This window comes from Sturnira hondurensis, unplaced genomic scaffold (genome assembly GCF_014824575.4).
Source record: "Sturnira hondurensis isolate 20B ecotype Veracruz unplaced genomic scaffold, ASM1482457v3 Scaffold0015509, whole genome shotgun sequence".
Classification (NCBI taxonomy): Eukaryota; Metazoa; Chordata; class Mammalia; order Chiroptera; family Phyllostomidae; genus Sturnira; species Sturnira hondurensis.
Genome location: NW_028088140.1, coordinates 3,166,901 through 3,185,087, shown reverse-complemented (window position 1 = coordinate 3,185,087; position 18,187 = coordinate 3,166,901). Strand labels below are relative to the sequence as shown.

The window sequence follows — 18,187 nt, the reverse complement described above, 5'->3', positions numbered from 1 at the left end:
AGTAAAAACCTATTTCCTTCCCCAGAAGTCTTTGTGTTATGGGTATGCAAGGTGACAAGTGGCTGGAGTCCAGGTTGCCTGGTTACAGAAGTAGTCTCAATATGTTTTCTTTTAATCTTGATAACTGCATATTGATTTTGTCTGACATTTCTTATTAAATAGGTTGTAGAGCAAAAATGTGTGTAACTTAAGACTTTCTTGGTATCGCCAATTCTCCTGTATCTTTTGTTAGTTGTTTTCTTACTGAGAACAGCCAGAATGGGTGCCTACAATATGCCTCTCCATCTTCACTAGAGGAATGTGTGTATACACATCCTATGTCAGACCAGATTCGTGCAAGTTTTTTTTTTCCTTATCCTTAACCGAGGACATTTTTTTCCTTATCCTTAACCGACTGCATTTTGAAAGAGATAGGAAGGGAGAGAGAAAAGGAAAGAGAGAATCATTGGTGTGAGAGAGAAACATCAGTTGGTTACTTCCCATACATGCCTGGACTGGGGGCTGTACCACCCCAGACTGGGGATCAAACTGATGCTACAACCAACTGAGCCACACCGGCCAGGACTCACATGGGTTTCTGCCATCAAACGTTCAGCAAACACTTATGCTGGACTCATTAATCCAATTTGAAAAAAACTTGTGACAAGCTATAAAGTAGCTACCGTTCTTGCTAAGGTTTTTTTTGTTGTTTGTTTGTTTTGGGGGGGTTGGGTAAAGTTTTTTTTTTTATTGGAAAACAAATATACAACTTGGAATGGGTTTGAGGCAAATTGTGCCATAAGCAGATTTTCTTTAAGTGGCTAAACACAGTTTTAAAAAACAAGTAACAATAAAAGAAAATGTTTCTGGTACAGGACCAGCAGTTCAAAAAATAGTGTACGAGTACCTGGATAATACACCCATTTTGCAATAGTGCAACTTTAAGTACATATTGTTGGCCATCCACAGTCCACGCAGAGTTACAACTCCACATTGCAGCAACAACTTGCTGACACTTCCTAAAGAAAACTACTTAAAAAAGGCATAACCCAGATGTTCCCTCATTTGACCAACTCCTCCTAAGTTTAGATGTGCAGAAGGGCTTAGATATATCCAGAGTAAGCCACATGCAACATGTTACTTGATCAATTTTCTAAAATAAGGTTTGGGGAGAATGACAATAAGGGAAGAATACATGGAGGAACAAAGTCCTAATTACTATATATGCATGTTTTTGACAGTAGGGAAACCTTTTATAAATATGTTACAAACAAAAAAAGGCAAATAAACAATTTTGTGCAAGAAATTTAACACATTCTGTACAATGTCTTCACTTTGCTGTCATCATTTATACAAACTCTTCACAGTTTACTTGACCATCACCATCAATACCTGCTTCCCCGATCATTTCATCAACCTCTTCATCTGTTAGCTTCTCTGTGAGGTCTGTCCTCACATGGCGAAGCTCTGCTGCACTGATGTAGCCATTGCCATCCTTATCAAACACACGGAATGCTTCTCTAATTTCTTCTTCACTGTCTGTGTCTTTCATTTTTCTTGCTATCATTGTCAGAAATTCCGGGAAGTCAATTGTGTCATTACCATCATCAGCATCTACTTCATTAGCCATGTCCTGTAACTCTGCTTCCGTAGGATTCTGCCCAAGAGACCTCATTACAGTTCCCAACTCCTTTGTTGTAATAGTTCCATCACCATCCTTGTCAGATAGTGAAAAACCTTTGAATTCTGCAATCTGCTCTTCTGTCAGCTGGTCAGCCATGCTGCTAGTGCTGCCCATCTCCGAGACGTGACCACACAACCATCCAGCTTGCTCGCTCCACTCAGACTCTTGCTAAGTTTTTATACACCCCTGTAAGCCATCCTTCTCTAAAATGGATTATCTTTAGATTGATCAGGAAAATGAGGACATGTTTAAAGTTATTTTTATTTTCAGATTTGGGGCATAAAGTATCTATATCAGACACAGATACAGGCAAATATTTTCCCAGGGCTTCCAGTTTGACATCAACAATTCCTGTGAAAGCAAGAATACATATTTTCAGATACTTTAAACACTGTATCAGAACTTCAACCAATTTTTCAGAGTAACTTCATGGAACTAAGAGTTGAGTCTGTATTCTTTATGGCTCTCTATGTGCTTACAAAATAAATTAAACATTTATTTTTTTCCAAAAAGATTGAATACAAAGCTGTATAATATATCCACACAAAATCCATCAGGGTTAGGAAAAACGTTTAAGAGGTCAGGGACAGATTCCCAGGAACCAGCTCAATTGTGCCTTTGGAGGCCAGCCCACAGATTACAGTCACACTCAGATTTTGAAGCAGTCCTGTAACCTAGCTCCAGCCTTCTCAATCCCTGTTCCAGTAGAGGTCTCACCTGTCTCAGGGTCCATGGGCGACCTGTCCTAATGTGCCTCTGGAGGCAGACCCACCTACATGAGTCCAACTGTGGATCCCTAAGTGACTCTGTGGTCAGATTCCAACACTACTTATCAGTGGTTTGGGGGAAGTCCTGTTTACCCGGGAACTGGCAGTAGGCACATATGCCCACACCCTGAAGAAAGACTTTCAGAGTATACAGCTATCTATGCTGTAACAGCCCTCAGAGTTCATTCTAGCCCTTCTGAGTTGTGATCAGGGGTCAGTTTTGCCTACCCAGGTACCTGCTCAGTGTATAGGGGGCCTTCCCAGGGTCTATAGGGTGGTGCACACATCCATGCATTTGGTAACAACGCTGTCACTTTTGAACCATGGAGTATACGTTTGTCTCAGTGCCAGCCCTACAGACCTAGGTTGGGAAGGAATCCTATGCCTTCAGGGACCAGCCAAAATCCACACCAGCCCAAACCCTATAACAAGCTTGACAAGCAGAGATCCCTGTGCAAACACAGTAGCTACATGACTGGCTCCAATCCTACTCACTGTAATTGAAAACAATACCATCTACCTAGAACCTTACAACATGAAATATTTACTTGCTAAGAACAGTTTGTAAATGCTAGAAGTATATGCTCCTTCAAATGCACAGACACCAACACAGGCCACATGTATCATAAAGAATCAGGCAAACATGGCAACACCAAAGGAAACTGAAAAGGATCTAGTAGCTAGACCTCAGAATTGAAAAATTGGAAAATGTAGAAAGTTTATGAATGTTTGGAAGTTAAACACTTTCCTGAACAATCGATGAGTCAAAGAAGAAATCAAAAGGGAAATCAAAAAGTATCTAAAGACAAATAGAAATAGAAACACAATATACCAAAACTTGTAGGATATAGCAAAAGCACTTCTAAGAGAGAAGTTCACAGTGATAAATGCCTACATTAATAAAAAGAAGGGTTGCAAATAAAACATCCAACCTGACATTTCAAGGAACTAGAAAAAGAAGAAAAAACTTAAAATATTGGTAGAAGGAAGAAAATAATAGAGATCACAGCTGAGGTAAAAAATGAATACTAGAAAAACAATTTAAAAGATTAAGAAAATTAGGAGCTGTTTTTTAACCTTTGCAAAGTGTCTTTAATTTTCAAATTAAATTTATTGGGGTAACACTGGCTAATAAAGTGACATAGATTTCAAGTGTATGATTCTATGAGAACTATGAGCTTTTTAATAAGAGAAACTAAATAAACAATTCTTTATCTAGACTAACAATAAAAAGAGGACTCAAAAATCAAAATTGAAGAGGAAACATACAAATGATTCGCAAAGATACAAAGAACTGTAAGAGACTACTATCAACAATTATACAATTGGATAAGCTAGAAGAAACGGGTAAATTCCTATGACCCACCAAGACTGAATCATGAATACATAGAAATAATGGACAAAACAATAAAAAGTAAGGAGACTGAAAAGTAATCAAAATCTTTCGACCATAAAAAACTCAGGACCAGAGGACTTTCCAGGTAACTCTATCAAACACTTAAAGAAGAATTAATCATAACCCTTTCAAGCTACAGACATGCACTGCATAACAACATTTTGGCCAATGATGGACCACTTATGTAATAGTGAGCTTATAAAAATATAATGGAGCTGAAAATTCCTATCACTTAGTGTTGTCATAGCTGCCTTAATGTTGTAGCACAACACGTTACTCACATGTTCCTGGTGATTCTGGGGTAGATAAACCTACGGCACTGCCAGTCACAAAAAAGGAGAGTGTATACAATCACATATAATACACAGGACTCGATAATGATAATAATAACTATGTCAGTAGTTTTTCTATTTAGTAAACTACACTTTTAATTATTATTTTAAAATGTATACTTTCTGCTCATTATAAAAAGTTTGCCATAAAACAGTATGCTATATTATGCCAGTCATAGCCTTATTCATTTAATGTTTACCACACCCCTTGCTTGTATAAACGTTTTTGTGCTCAATTAATCTTGTGTTGTTTTGTACAGTAACATGCAGTATGTTCTTGTAGCCTAGGAGCAACAGGCTGTACCATATAACCTGGGTCTGTAGCAGGTTGTATCATCCAAGTTTGTGTAAGTACTGTGTACATATATGATGTTGACCCAATGAAAAAACTGCCTAACAATACATTTCCTAGAATTTATACCTGTTGTTATGTGGAATATGACTATATTCTAAAATTTTGAAGAGGAGGAAACAATTCCAAATGCACTTTATAAGGCCACAGTACCTTTACAACAAAACCAGATAGGAACACTAAAAGAAAAAAATTACAGGCCAATATCTCTGATGAATATAGAAACTAAAATCCCCAACAAAATACTAGCAAACTCAATTCAAGGATAATAATCATGATCAAGTGAGATTTATTAGCATATACAAATCAATGAAAGTGATATACCAAGTTTAAAAAGTGAAAAATAAAAGTCATAATTTAAATAGATGCAGAAAAAAACACTTGAAAAAATACATTTTTTCATGATAAAAAACTCACAGCACATTGGTTGTATGATTGGTTGTGTTGGACAAGGTCTAGAAGGTATCCAGCCATGCAATATGAAAACTAGAGACACTTACAGAAGAAGATACAAGATACAAGCATCATTGTACGCAGGACAATGATGCCTCTGCCCCTTCAAAGGAGGCATCTTGGGACCTCACACAGTTCTCTATTTGCCATCAGCTGCCCTGTTGTATTTTCCTGAATCTCATCAACTGTCTGAAATCTCTTTTCTTTAAAAGGTGATTTTAGTTTTGGGAAAAGCCAGAAGGTGCAGGGTGACAAATCTGAGCTGTAGGAGAACTGAGTCACCTGAGTGATTTGGTGTTTCACCAAAAAAACTCTGCATAAGATGTGATGCATGAGCAGGCGTATTGTTGTGATGAAACTGCCAGTCACCAGTTGCCCATAGCTGTGGCCTTCTGAATCATCCAAATAGTTTCCACAGAGGAATGGTCAAGCTTAACACAAAGTTTAAGGTAGATTCATTGCTCTACTCATTCAAGTCATTTTGAATGTGATGGCCACACAGTACACATGCTCACTCAAAAGTGTCTACCACCCCACTAACTAGTACAGTGAAGTCATCATTGTTCATGCATGTACATTCCAGTACACTCTCCTTGGCTGCCAGGTTACACCAATGTTACACAAACCTTTCTCATTATATTAACAATGGCTGGACTTTTTCCTGACAGGCCAAGTATACCATATTCAAGGATAAAAATCTGAAAGCTCTTTCTCCAATATCAGAAACAAGATAAAGGTGCCCACCATCACCACTCCTTTTCAGTATATTAATGGAAGTCACAGACAGAGCAGTTATGAAAGAAAAATGTTATTTAAATTGAAAAAAATTAATTTGTGTCTGTTTGCAAATAATGTCATCTTATATAGAGAGAAAGCTAAAGACTCCACTAAAGTGTTGTTAAAACTAACAAACATATTCAATAAAGTTGAAGGGTACAAATCAATATACAATAATTAGCTGTGTTTCCACACATTAACAAATATCAGAAAATAATAAAAAAAACAATTTCACTTACAATCGTGTCAAAAACAAAAAGCAGTTGATCACTGAAGAAAAAACAACTTGAAAATTTTTCTACTTAAAAGTTTAAAATAATGTTTTTAATATTACTTAATAAAATGACTCAAATATATAAAATTTAAACACATTGACTTTTATATGATGCTAACTATTAAGCATTGGTTTGCTTGAGCCTATTCTATTTTTATTTTTTTAATCCTGACTGGAGGACATTTTTTTTTCATTGCTTTTGGAGATCAGGGACAGCAGATGGGAAAGAGGAAGGGAGAGAGGGAAACATCAATGTGAGAGAAACATTGATTGGCTGCCTCCTGTATGTGCCCAGAATGGGTATCATATACACACAGACTGGGGATGGAACCCACTGTCCAGGTGTGTGCCCTGCCCAGAAACTGAGCCTGCTACTTTTCTGTCATCAGACAATGCTTGAACCTACTGAGTCACACTGCCCAGGGTGAGGCTATCTTTTTATTTTTAAAAAACTTCCAGGTATGGGAAGAGTATTACATAACAAGCTGTTTTTCCCCATCTAGAGGAAGGACTAAAAAGCAAAACAACAACAAAAAATACTCCATTACAAAAGACCTTAACAACTGAGAAGGAAGGATATAAGAGAGCATAAGAGAGGAAAGGAGAGGTCCTACTCACAATGAAATGATGTCCACTCTGATTCCCGGCACACAGTGAGAAGCTCTTTGTCTTTGAACTTGCTCTCTGGCAGCATCCATCTGCGTATGAGGACAAGTGCTTTGATCCAAGGCCAGGAATAAGCTTGTCACTGATACTGGTTAGAAAGGCAAATGGAAAGTGTTTCAGAAAAAAAGAGAAAACTTAGCACTTTTATTTATCTTTAAACTCAAGATTTTAAAGAGTCATGCCCTTGTTGTATTAGGATAAAACTTGCTTTTCCTACCTTAAGAGTTAAGGCTCTATAAAGTTGTCTGGCGTCTTTGCTAATTTTATGCTAAAAAACAGGCTATTTTTATTTTGGAACTTATTAATGACTTCTGAAAAGTATTTGAACTCACACATAATTTTAAAGCTACATAATTTGTTTTGCTGAGATTTAAAAGAATCAAAGAAAGAAAATGATCTCAAGCTGAAAGCTTAACTACCACTTTTCAACCTGGAGGTGCTTTCTCATCAGAAACACTAATGGAACTTTGACAATAGTGTTACAACTGAAGTTTCTTTAACTCAGTCGGGTATCTACTAAATGAAAGAGAACACAGCTAATTGCATGGTAACTGCTTTATATACAGTACCTGAAACATGGTATTAGTCATTATGGATAATGACAGATGGGTCATGATGCTTTCGCTCACTTTAACACTGCAATTGCCAATCAGGATTCAATTAATTTTTGCATTTCCATGTGAATGTTCTAATATACAGCATTTAATTAGCTTTCCCTTTTTATACTATTTTATAAGTTGTTTACCTCCTGCAAATGATAATTTGGATGAAGATGACCAATTGAAAATAAATGCTGAGAAACATTCTGGAAATGTTTTTTACATTGTTTTTTACTCAAGTAGGTAGACAAATGGAGATTAGCTCTGATCTATTCTACTTAAATTTTAGTATCCCATAATGATAGTTTATTAAAGTGTATAGTGCATGTTGTTCCCTTATAATTCTCCCTCTTTTGGTGAAATGCACAATCTTAATTAATAAATATCAAATTTCTAATGAATTGTTACTTAAAAGGTATAAATCAGTGTTTTGCAGTGAGCTTTAAATGCCTCATCTGTGGCATTACTCTCTTGCAAAGGCAAATTACAATAAGAATTATGACTATTCTAATAAATGCTTTAATGTGTTAAAATTAAAAAATAATTTTCATTTAAAAGTCATCTAGCCCTGGCTGGCATAGCTCAATGGATTGAGTGTGGGCCTACAAACAAGAGGATTTCGGTCCAATTCTCAGTCAAGGCACATGCCTAGGTTGCAGGCCAGTTCCCAGCAGGGGACTCACGAGAGGCAACCATACATTGATATTTCTCTCCCTCTCTCCTTCTCTTGCCCTCTAAAGATAAATAAATAAATAAATAAATAATAAAAATAAAAAATGAATAAAAGTCATCTATACAGAGGATTCAAGGAGTAAGTGAAGCTACACCAACTTCCTCCTAGGACCAATCTGGAATTACAACTAAACTGTAGAGAAATCATCTGGAATAACCAACTGAACACTAGCTGGGGAGAAGCCATATAAACATGAACAGACAGAAGAAAACACTTCACCACAACCTGACTGGTATGGAGTAGGGAGGAGACAGAAGAGGGCTTGCAAGTTTCCACAGTGGCAGCTGAAGTACTGGAGAGAAATTTCAGCAGCCAGGGGGTTGACCCTGAGAAGTGGGGGGTCTAAACCCCAGGCTGGGCTCCCCAGTGTATAGCACCAGAGCCAGAAAGGAAATCAGATAACATGCAGGTGTGAAAAGCAGCAGGGTTTCTGTCTGCCAGGAAGAAATGGCTGGAGACACAGAGAACCTCTTTAAGCGCCGAATAACAATTTTGTTTGTAGCCACTTACCCTGGGCCTCAGCAAAGTGGGGCAGAATGAACTAGAGATGCTGGAGGAGAATCTGGGGTTACTGGTTTAAGGAGAGAACTGAGGGAATAGCTGCCAAGATTCCTGTGCTGAATCATTTATTCCCCACACTTCAGGAGCCATCTTGCTCAGGCAGAGCGTTCCCCACCAAGTGGCACCAGCTTGAGGGGAAGTAGCAGGAATTACTCTGCTCCACCTTGTGGAGCTCCTGATTACAGATAGACTACATTAACAACTAAAGGAGACAGCCACAGACTGTGGATTGCTGGGATTGCTGGCAGTCTTGATCAGGCTGCCTAGGGCCAGACTGGGACACCATCTGATATCACCAAGGCAGATCCAGAAAAAAATCGGTGGTAAACATTAGATTCTACAGAGATGAATTCCACCACAGTCTTCTTCATGATTTGTGATATTTTCTTTCCTGCAGAGTTTTTTTTTAAAACACTCATTTCTTGTCATTCAAGTCTGTACCTAATAGGTCTCTAGTTTTTATATTATAGCTTATTTCAAATCTCATATTTTGCTCCTCCCTCTTCTTATGCTATTTTATTTTCTTCCTTACTCTTCTCATTTTGTTTTAAATTTTATTTTCTCTCTTTCTACAACTAGTTTCCATTCTGCACTCTTTTCTACCACCTCCAGCCTCTCAAAAGCACTTTTCTTGTCATTATTCATCTCACATTCTTTTCCCATTCTTAAAATACCCGTATTCTCTCTCCACCTTTATCAGTCTTTGCTTATTGGTTGTGGATATGGTGGTGGTTGTTGTATTTCTCCAATTTTATTTCCAGATTTCACGATTTTTGCATTTTGAGTCTCAAATTTTACCGTTCCCCTCTGTGATTCCATTTTGCTTGCCTCCTACTCTTTCTTTTTGTCTCAAATCTTAAATTTTCCCTGTCTTAGCCAGGTTTTCATTCCTCACTCTTAGTATTCCTTCTCCCTCTATCCTATCAAAATCACTTCTCTTTCCTCTAGACATGTCTTAAGCTTTCCTGTCTTTTTTCCCTCTTATCCTCATCCCACTAATATTATATTAATCTTTTGTTTATTGTTGAAAATAATTAATCTAATCATTTGTTGTTGATAATGCTGTGCTATATCTTTTTCTCCAATATGGTTCCTGTTTTTTCTCTATATATATTTTTCAAGTTTCTGTTTAAACCTCATATAATATGTTTCCCTTCTCTATTCCCCTTTCTTTCCTCCTTTTTTAAAATTTATGATGTAAATTTTACTTTCTCTTCTTGCATTGTCTCTATTCCCTACTCTTCTTATTGCTCCTCCCTCTACCCTCTCAAAACCATTTTTCTTTCAGTCAGTCATTTCACATTCACCATTACTTTCCTACAATAGTCATAATCTCTTTATACCTTTATTAATATTGGCTTGTTTGCTGTTGATATTGTGATCATGGGTGGGGTTTATTTTTGCAGGTATGGGTTTGTTTACTGGGCTATTTGGTTTTGCTGTGGCAAAACCTGTACAACTGCATACAAGATGTGGTGGGGAGAGTGACTCTCAGTCAACCATTCAGAGGGAAGGACCCACCAAAGAATGATCCAACAACAACCCAAATCCAATTACAATCAGAGAGCCTACATAAATGACATAAAGAACATCCTAAAATCATCATGTTCAGATCAAGAGACTGTACCACTGAGTCCCACAGGTCTCCGACCACAGAAGATCACACCATGAGGACGGAGCGTCAGGGCAGATCAATCTAAGAAGCAGAAGCAAACAAGAAGAGTCACCTAAAATGGGGGGACAAAGAAATTACCCCCAATCAAAAGAAACAGAAGAGCCCTCAGAAAGAGTGCTAAATGAAATAGAAGCAAGCAAACTATTAGACACTGAGTTAAAAATAATGGTTATAAGGAAGCTCAATGAATTCAGTGAGAACAACAAAAGAACAACATGGAAACTACAGAAAACTTTCTGAAAACTACCACAGCATGAAAAAGGACATATAAACTACCAATAAGAGCCAGGAGGAAATGAAGAATATAATAGCTGAAATGAAGAACACAGTAGAAGGAATTAAAAGCAGGCTAGGTGAAGCAAAGGATCGAATCAGTGACCTGGAGGATAATGATAGGTGGAAAAACATTCCCATACAGAGCAACAAATTGAAAAAAAATGAAAAAGAATGAAGGGGGTTTAAGGGAGATTCAGGACAAAATGAAATGTAATAATATTTGTATTATAGGGATACCAGAAGGAGAAGAGAAGCAAGGGATAGAAAACTTGTTTGAAGAAATAATGACAGAAAATTTCCCTAACTTAGAGAGAGGAAAAGTCACACAAGTTCAGGAAGCACATAGGATCTCAATCAAGACAAACCCAAAGAGACTTATTCATTGTGGTTTTAATTTGCATTATCTTATAACTAGTAATGTTGAGCATCTTTTAATATGTCTGTTAGTCATCTGCATGTCTTCCTTAGAAAAGTGTCTATTCAGGTCCTCTGCCCATTTTTCAATTAAATTAATTGGATTGTTTTTTTTCGGTTCAGTTGTATGAGTTCTTTATATATTTTAGGTATTAACTCCCAACAGAAGTGTCATTTGCAAATATCTTCTCCCATTCTATTGGTTGCCTTTTTTTGTTAATTTTTTACTTTTATTTCTTAATCCTCACCTGAGGATATGTTTATTGATTTTAGAGGAGGGGGGAAAGAGAGAGAGAGAGGAAAATCAATCAATTCATTGCCTACTATACATGCTCCAATGGGGGACAAAACCCAAAACTTAGGTATGTACCCCAATTGATTAATGGGATAATGCTCCAACCAGCTGAGCCACCCAACCACAGTTCTTTGTTCATTTTTTAATTCAGTTGTTTGGCTTTTTGTAGTTGAGTTAAAGAAGTTCTTAAGAAATCATTGTGAAGTCCAATGTCATAAAACATTTCTTAGAGAAATGTTTTTTTCTAGGATTTTTATGGTTTTTAGTCTTACCTTTAGGGTTCTAGTCCATTTTGAAGTAATTTTTGTATATGGTGTAAGATAAGATTGAATTTCATTCCTTCATATGTGGATATTCAATTTTTCCAAAATCTTTTTTTTCATTTTTTAATTTATACATTAGCATGCTAATTATATACCAAGGACTCTTTAAAAATACTTTATATGCATTAATTTACTTTAATCTTATAGATACTCTATAATACAGTTACTAATGTTTTTAGCATTCTAGGGATGAAGAAACTCAGGCCCAGAGAGTTCAAGTAGGTCACATAGTTAGAAAGCATTAAAGCTTAGACTCAAGCTTTTGTTTCTGTTTTTCACTAACGTATTGTCAGTATCTAACTAAAAACAATATATTGAGACTTATAGAAAACAAAAGACAAGTCCCTGATGTGTTGTGTTTATACTGTAGTCACAATTCTGGCAATAAATGAGACAAATAAATAAATGGCATGAAGGAAATAGAGATAATGTAATAGTGAGCAACTAACATGAGGTAGGGTGGAAAGAATCTTCTTTATATAATGGTGGTTAAAGAATGCCTTCCTGAGAGATGAGATCTGAGCCAAGATGTGGAGGATGAGATAAGAGAACAAAGTAAAAAGCTTGGGAAAGAGTTTACTAGATAGACCAGCAATCACAATATTTAAAATGAGTGATGATCAGGATGATCTGTGTATAATAAAATATTTGGTCTTGCCCCAAACGTGGTTTGGCCTTTGACCTTGGCTTCTAGGAGGTAATCTATGTCATATCTGATGGGAATGTCTTTGTTTAAGGTGGGGGCTGACCACACAGGTACTGATTTGGACATAGTAAGTCAATACTGTAGTTGTGGACTGGTAAGTGTTTCCAGCGTAGCCTCTAAAGCCTGAGAGGCAGAAGATAAGGTTGAGGGTGATGAGTTAAGTGAAAAATAAAAGATATCTACATGGCAAAAGTCCTTTTAGGATATTCTAATACAAAATAATGTCCTTCAATGAGTCTACTGCTGCATGATTACCACCATAAGAATCAGTCTTTGTCTAATATCCTCTCAAACTAGTATGCATGGGGGAATCCTCTTTTTATTGTTTATTTTTTAGAGGATGTACAAATTGTCCCTTGACTTCTAGCAACAACACCTTGGGTAGGAATATCTTCCTTTATCAATGTGTGGTTCAATAATAAATTGTTGATTGATTTAATAATATAGTCATCTCATATTTTCTGCATATTTTTATTGTTATGGTGAATTTCTGGCAGTTATTCAAGATAATTCATGCAATCTTTAGAAATAAGATATTGTCTTCTTTAATTTTTATTAATCTTCCTTTTACTCAACCACCCCATTCTTATTTTATTTAGATCAAATCCTTCTTTGGGTCCTTTTGGGGCACTTATTTAAACTTTCCTCATCTCAGCATCTGCACTGGACACAAAAGGCTGAAAACTGTGTTATAGTTTCGCTGACATGATTATATACATATAAAGTATGGTGCAAGCACTGTGCCAAACATACTTGGTTTTGAATATAGTAGCTTTTTTTTTCAATCACTAAACTTATATAAGGTAAAAATAAGTATATACTTTTTTCAATAAAAATAAATTCTAAGATAAGAAAATTCATTGAGTCAGGACACACCATTCTTGTTTTAATATTCTGTTTCTGTAGCTTACATTTGGAATAAGAAAGGAATTTTATTATTAAAATAATAACCTTTAAATTTGTTTAGCATCTAAAAAGATGCATTGCCAAGTACTTTGATATCATATATCTAAATTATTATGATTAATAATAAAAATTAAATGTGTGAAGCATTTTACAAATTATATTTGTTTAAATTATCTCATTTTATTCTTAAAATACCCTGTGAACTCATCATATAAACTACTGGCCTAATATCTCCATTTATCAAAATGACAGAACTATATTTCAGAAATGTAATCTGGCTTTTAATACAGTTAGTAAGAGATGAGTCTATGATTTTAATCTGAGTGTTTTGGCTTTATATCTCATTCTCTTTCTACTCTACCTTGTAATTTTTAATTGTGCTGGGTACTTTTTAAGCCCTTTGCGTCTGCAGAGGCAACATGTTTGTTTTCTCCACACTATCTATATTTTTATATCACCAGGACTCAACTTGAAATATGGAGGTAGTCGCTGAGCCCTGTTTGAAAATCTAGACCAGCTTTGCTAAATCCCTCCCTCCCCATCCTGTGTCATGCCCTCTATTCCACTGGTTTATAAACTCTCTAAGCCTCTTGCCTTGACATCATTTAAGAGCACTGTCTTTGTGTTTTTATCATAATTTAACAAGTTGTTCACATAATTTCACTTGGCCTTGGCATTTCTGCTTGAACTCCAAAGACCTGCCCTGACAATTACAACTTGTTTTTGATTTCCCTATGGCTTCCTCTCAGACTTCAAAAAGTATTGCATTCTTGTTAATGCAAATGACCAAAATTGGACATTCCCTATCATAAGCAGCTGAGCAAGGATGGATAGAATGGTTTGCTTAGGGGAAAAGAAAAGCAGGAAAATATAAAACACTATGATACTGATATTCACAAAAGGTGAAGTTTCACACCTCTATACACTCTACTCAGTTCCTACCATTAGGAAAGTAGGAGAATGTGTAACAGGGGTTGACTTTTCTAACAAGCCATGAGAGCAGCTTTAGCATTTACAAAGTATGTTTCCAAAGCTAAGTCCCCATTTTTTAATTTACAAGTGGTAGTAGCATTGAACTTGAACATAGCCATAGTCTGGAATGGTCCTTTCACCACACTTCTTGTTCATTATAACCATGTTTTCCAACTATGGTTTGTAGGACTAGGACCTAAAGATCTATTTTGAATCCTAATGTTCTCTTGAATCGCAGACACTGTTGTTCTTTTGGGGTTTTTTTTTGGACAGTGTCCCTAATAGTTTTTAATATGTGGCACAATAAATAGTCAGTGTAAATATACAGCCTGATCCCTCTCTTGATTGCTCTAGGCAGAGTGTTCAACATTTTGGAATCTCTGTGCCACAAGAAGAATTATCTTGGGCCACACATTAAATACATTGTGAGAGGTAATCACAAACAAATCTCATAATGTTTTAGGTAACTTTACGATTTTGTGTTGTGCTGCATTCGAAGCCATCCTGGGCCACATGTGGCCCCCGGGCCATGGGTTGGACCCCCTGCTAGAGCCTGCCCCCGCCATGCACCTAACTCTGACAGTTAAGGATTACTGATGATGAAGATCTCCAAGTTTTCACCTGGATGGTCAAATTGGCATCCAAAACCCAGAGGTAACAAACTAAAAATTTAGAACTGTTTTAATGTTTTATTAATCTGAAAATGTGAAATCACCTTTACCTGTGGCTACCAAGAGCGAAATTCTGACACTAAGAAAAGAAGTTTGTGAGATACTTAGAAGCTTCCAAATTAGATTTGAAGCAATGAAACGTTAGATCAAGAACACAGACCTTGTATATATTTAAGCAAATATTGTCTATCTTGCTTGGGCTGATTTCAATGTAAGGCCATGTGGTAAAACTTAAAGTTGTCATATTAACATTACAACTTGGTTCTACCACATGGCAGGGTTTTTACTTAGCAAAAGCTATTAAACTTTCTTGAGCTTCAGGTTCCCTTTTGGGAAATTTGGATAAGTCTTCTCTACCTCTCAGGAATGGGGATATATTTAACTAAAATATGTGAAAGTCTATAAAAAATGCTCAGAAATTATTAAATAAATAAATACTATTGAAGTAAATTAGAGATAGAATACAGTAATAATGGTTTTGAATCCTTTTCAGTAATATTTATAGTAATTTTATATGAACTATTATAACTATATACACAAGCAAACTTGGCACAAGTTCCTATTCTTTGTCTATCATTTAATGCCCAAGTCCTTTGTATATGTCTTATAGCATTTACCACTACCTGACTTACTGTTATTTATAATTATTTCTCATTTAAGAATAAGAAGGACAAAAAGGATTGCTGTCTGTTTTTGTTTGCTAGGGTTGTCATAACACAGTACTAAAAACTGGGTGACAAACAAAACAAGCAGTGTCTCACAGTTAGGGTGGCCGAAATGTGAGAGGAAGGTGTTGGCAGGGTGGTTCCTCCCGAAGTCTGTGAGGGAAGGATCTGTTCCAGACCTCTCTCTTTGGCTGTCTTCTCTCTGTGTTCAACGTTGTCTTCTCTCTGTATATATTTGTATCCAAATACTCTCTTCTTATAAGATCACCACTTATATTGCATGAGGGCTCAACCTAATGACCTCATTTTTACTTAATTACTGTGTAAAGGCTCTATCTCTAAATAAGGTCACATTCAGAGGTGCCCGGGATTAGGAATTATTTTGGAGGACATAATTCAACCCATAAGTGACCCCTTTCACTGGAAGCTGGAGATTTTCTAAAGAAGTCTTCTGGAGTTATCTAATTCAGTGGGGGCCTGCATATCTCATTGTCTTTGATAATTTATAACTAGAGATAGAAGATAGCTTGTGAAGGGCTAATGGTCCTTGTCCATAAAAATGGAAACGGTTTTGTCTTTTGAAAATGTAACTAGTCTCCCCATGTAAAGAGGCCTATTTTGTATCAAATAGAAGAAGCTCAGCACTCTTGATTGTCTATATGTGATACTTTTTAATTCACTTTTGAACCAACTTTTATACCTTATTGCTTCCCTCCTTAATTAAATAATTACGTATAATCTTTGATGTGCTTGTATAAATCATTATTTTACCTTATAAAAAGATCCTTAATGCTGATTTATTCGATTAGATTGAAAGCAGCTGAGAACACTAGCTATGTCTGCTCCTTGGGTATCAGAAACCCACTCACTGAACCAGCAGTCAGGAAGTCCAGTTTTCACACTTTTCTGCCAATTACAGGCTATATATAGAGCCAAAGGGTCAGGTCTCTTATCAACTCAGTCTTCATATGCACAGTGGAAGGGGTCCCGTTCTGATCAGTATGATCCTGTCAGCTGGGATGTTCATTATAGTCTATGATATACTTAGCCAGTTAAACTTTTTTGGCCAAAATTGTCACTCAGTCTTTTTTTTTTTTTTTTTTTTTTTGGTACAGAAACAAAAGTAAATCTTTTTGCAATGAGAAGAAACCTAGAGATAATGTAATGTGTGCTTGTCTAAAGTTAAACAATCCAGGTCTCCATTCCTACTACCTGTACTTATGCTCAATATCATACCCCACATTTGTTGGCTGTGTGATGCTGTACTCGTCCAACATGGCAGGATTATAGTGGCCTCAGTACTAGGTCAAGTGATGCATGGTGGAGCTTCAGCTGTGAGGCTTATTTCTGCCATCTCAGGCACTGAGAAAGATAGAGACAAGATAGTCCTAAAAGCAGAGTCTCAGGGCAACAGACCTTCTCGTTCCAGCTGGTGCTTTCAGATCTTACTCTGCAGGAAAGCAGATGACAGTGGATAATATTTGTTGTGCACTTACGGTGTTATTTGGTACCATGCTATGTGCTTTACATATACTGACCGGTATAAGATCCTCTGCAACCTCTGTGTGAGGTGGAGAGTGAGACATCTTCATTTTACCTATTCAGAAACTAATGAAGAGAAAGTCAGGAAAGTTTCCCAAGGCTCTACTCAGCTAGTAGGTGCAAGAGCCAGGGTTCAAACCCACACATTCCAGCTCTGGAACCTTGCTCCCACTCATTAAACTTCATCTTCCAGTATAACAAGACCAACAAATTATTCTGTTAATCCTTCATCAGTTCTACACCTTGACCAGACTCTACTGGTCTGGTCAAGCTTGTAGTGTCTAGATAACACACACACACAACACAGACACAGTTGTTTCTTTAAAACAGCATCTATATGGTAAACAGAAGAGTCTGTTTACAGACTCTCAAATCTGTTCTAAATGTGGACCCTTGTTCCATAGCCACTTTTCAAAACTATACTGTGTTGTGTGGCACATACACAGCTCATTACTCTAGGGATTCAGCTATAGCTTGGCATACTGTATATTCATTATATTGCTATATATATTATGTATATCTCATATATAATGTATATACTTTATATATTATTAACTAAGAGATTTAGTTCCAAACACACACTTACCTGAACATTTATCCACACATATTCTCTCTTTCTCTCTTTCACACACACATACACACACATCCTTTTTTTGTACATCATTCAAGGATTTTCAAAGAAAACTAATGGAATATTTAATACTCTCCTGATTGCTGCTTTAAATTGTTCATCTTGCCTGGCCAAACGCCAAGAAAGTGGATATTATTCCTTCTGGGTACCCCACAGAATACTAAAACAAATGTTACTAGAGAATTTAGAGTAGGAAAAATTTTACACACCTCCTTAAAATCACTGAAAGCCTTTTGAAAGGTAAATGAATAGTTGTTAATCTACTCACCATACGTCTGTCACAATATGTGTGAGTGTGTGTGGGGGTACCATACTAACCAATTTTCTAACTACGTGGACACCACTGGATATGCTACTATTCAGTTCTAACACTAACCACCCAGAGTTAGAGCAGACTGGACAGGTTAAGGGCTCAGTCCCATAAGACTGGCCCACACTTCAGATGCCAGTCACAAAACCCAGGTCTTCACCTGTACTTCTGAACAACTGGCTATCAATCAGCCAGGAGAGTGTCCCCACAACTCTCTTCTTAATTTTG

General features: G+C 36.6%; 1 protein-coding gene across 1 annotated transcript; it reads right to left on the bottom strand.

Annotated features, from left to right (window-relative positions):
- Positions 1-1,247: 1,247 nt before the first annotated feature.
- On the bottom strand, positions 1,248-16,835 carry LOC118999921 (calmodulin-alpha-like). Its single transcript, XM_037064652.1, has 2 exons — positions 16,713-16,835; positions 1,248-2,014 (listed from the first exon to the last, which is right to left on the bottom strand). Exon 2 carries the CDS (start codon positions 1,775-1,777, stop codon positions 1,328-1,330), a length of 450 nt encoding a protein of 149 aa, XP_036920547.1. The 5' UTR covers positions 1,778-2,014; positions 16,713-16,835; the 3' UTR covers positions 1,248-1,327.
- Between the last annotated feature and the right edge of the window lie 1,352 nt (positions 16,836-18,187).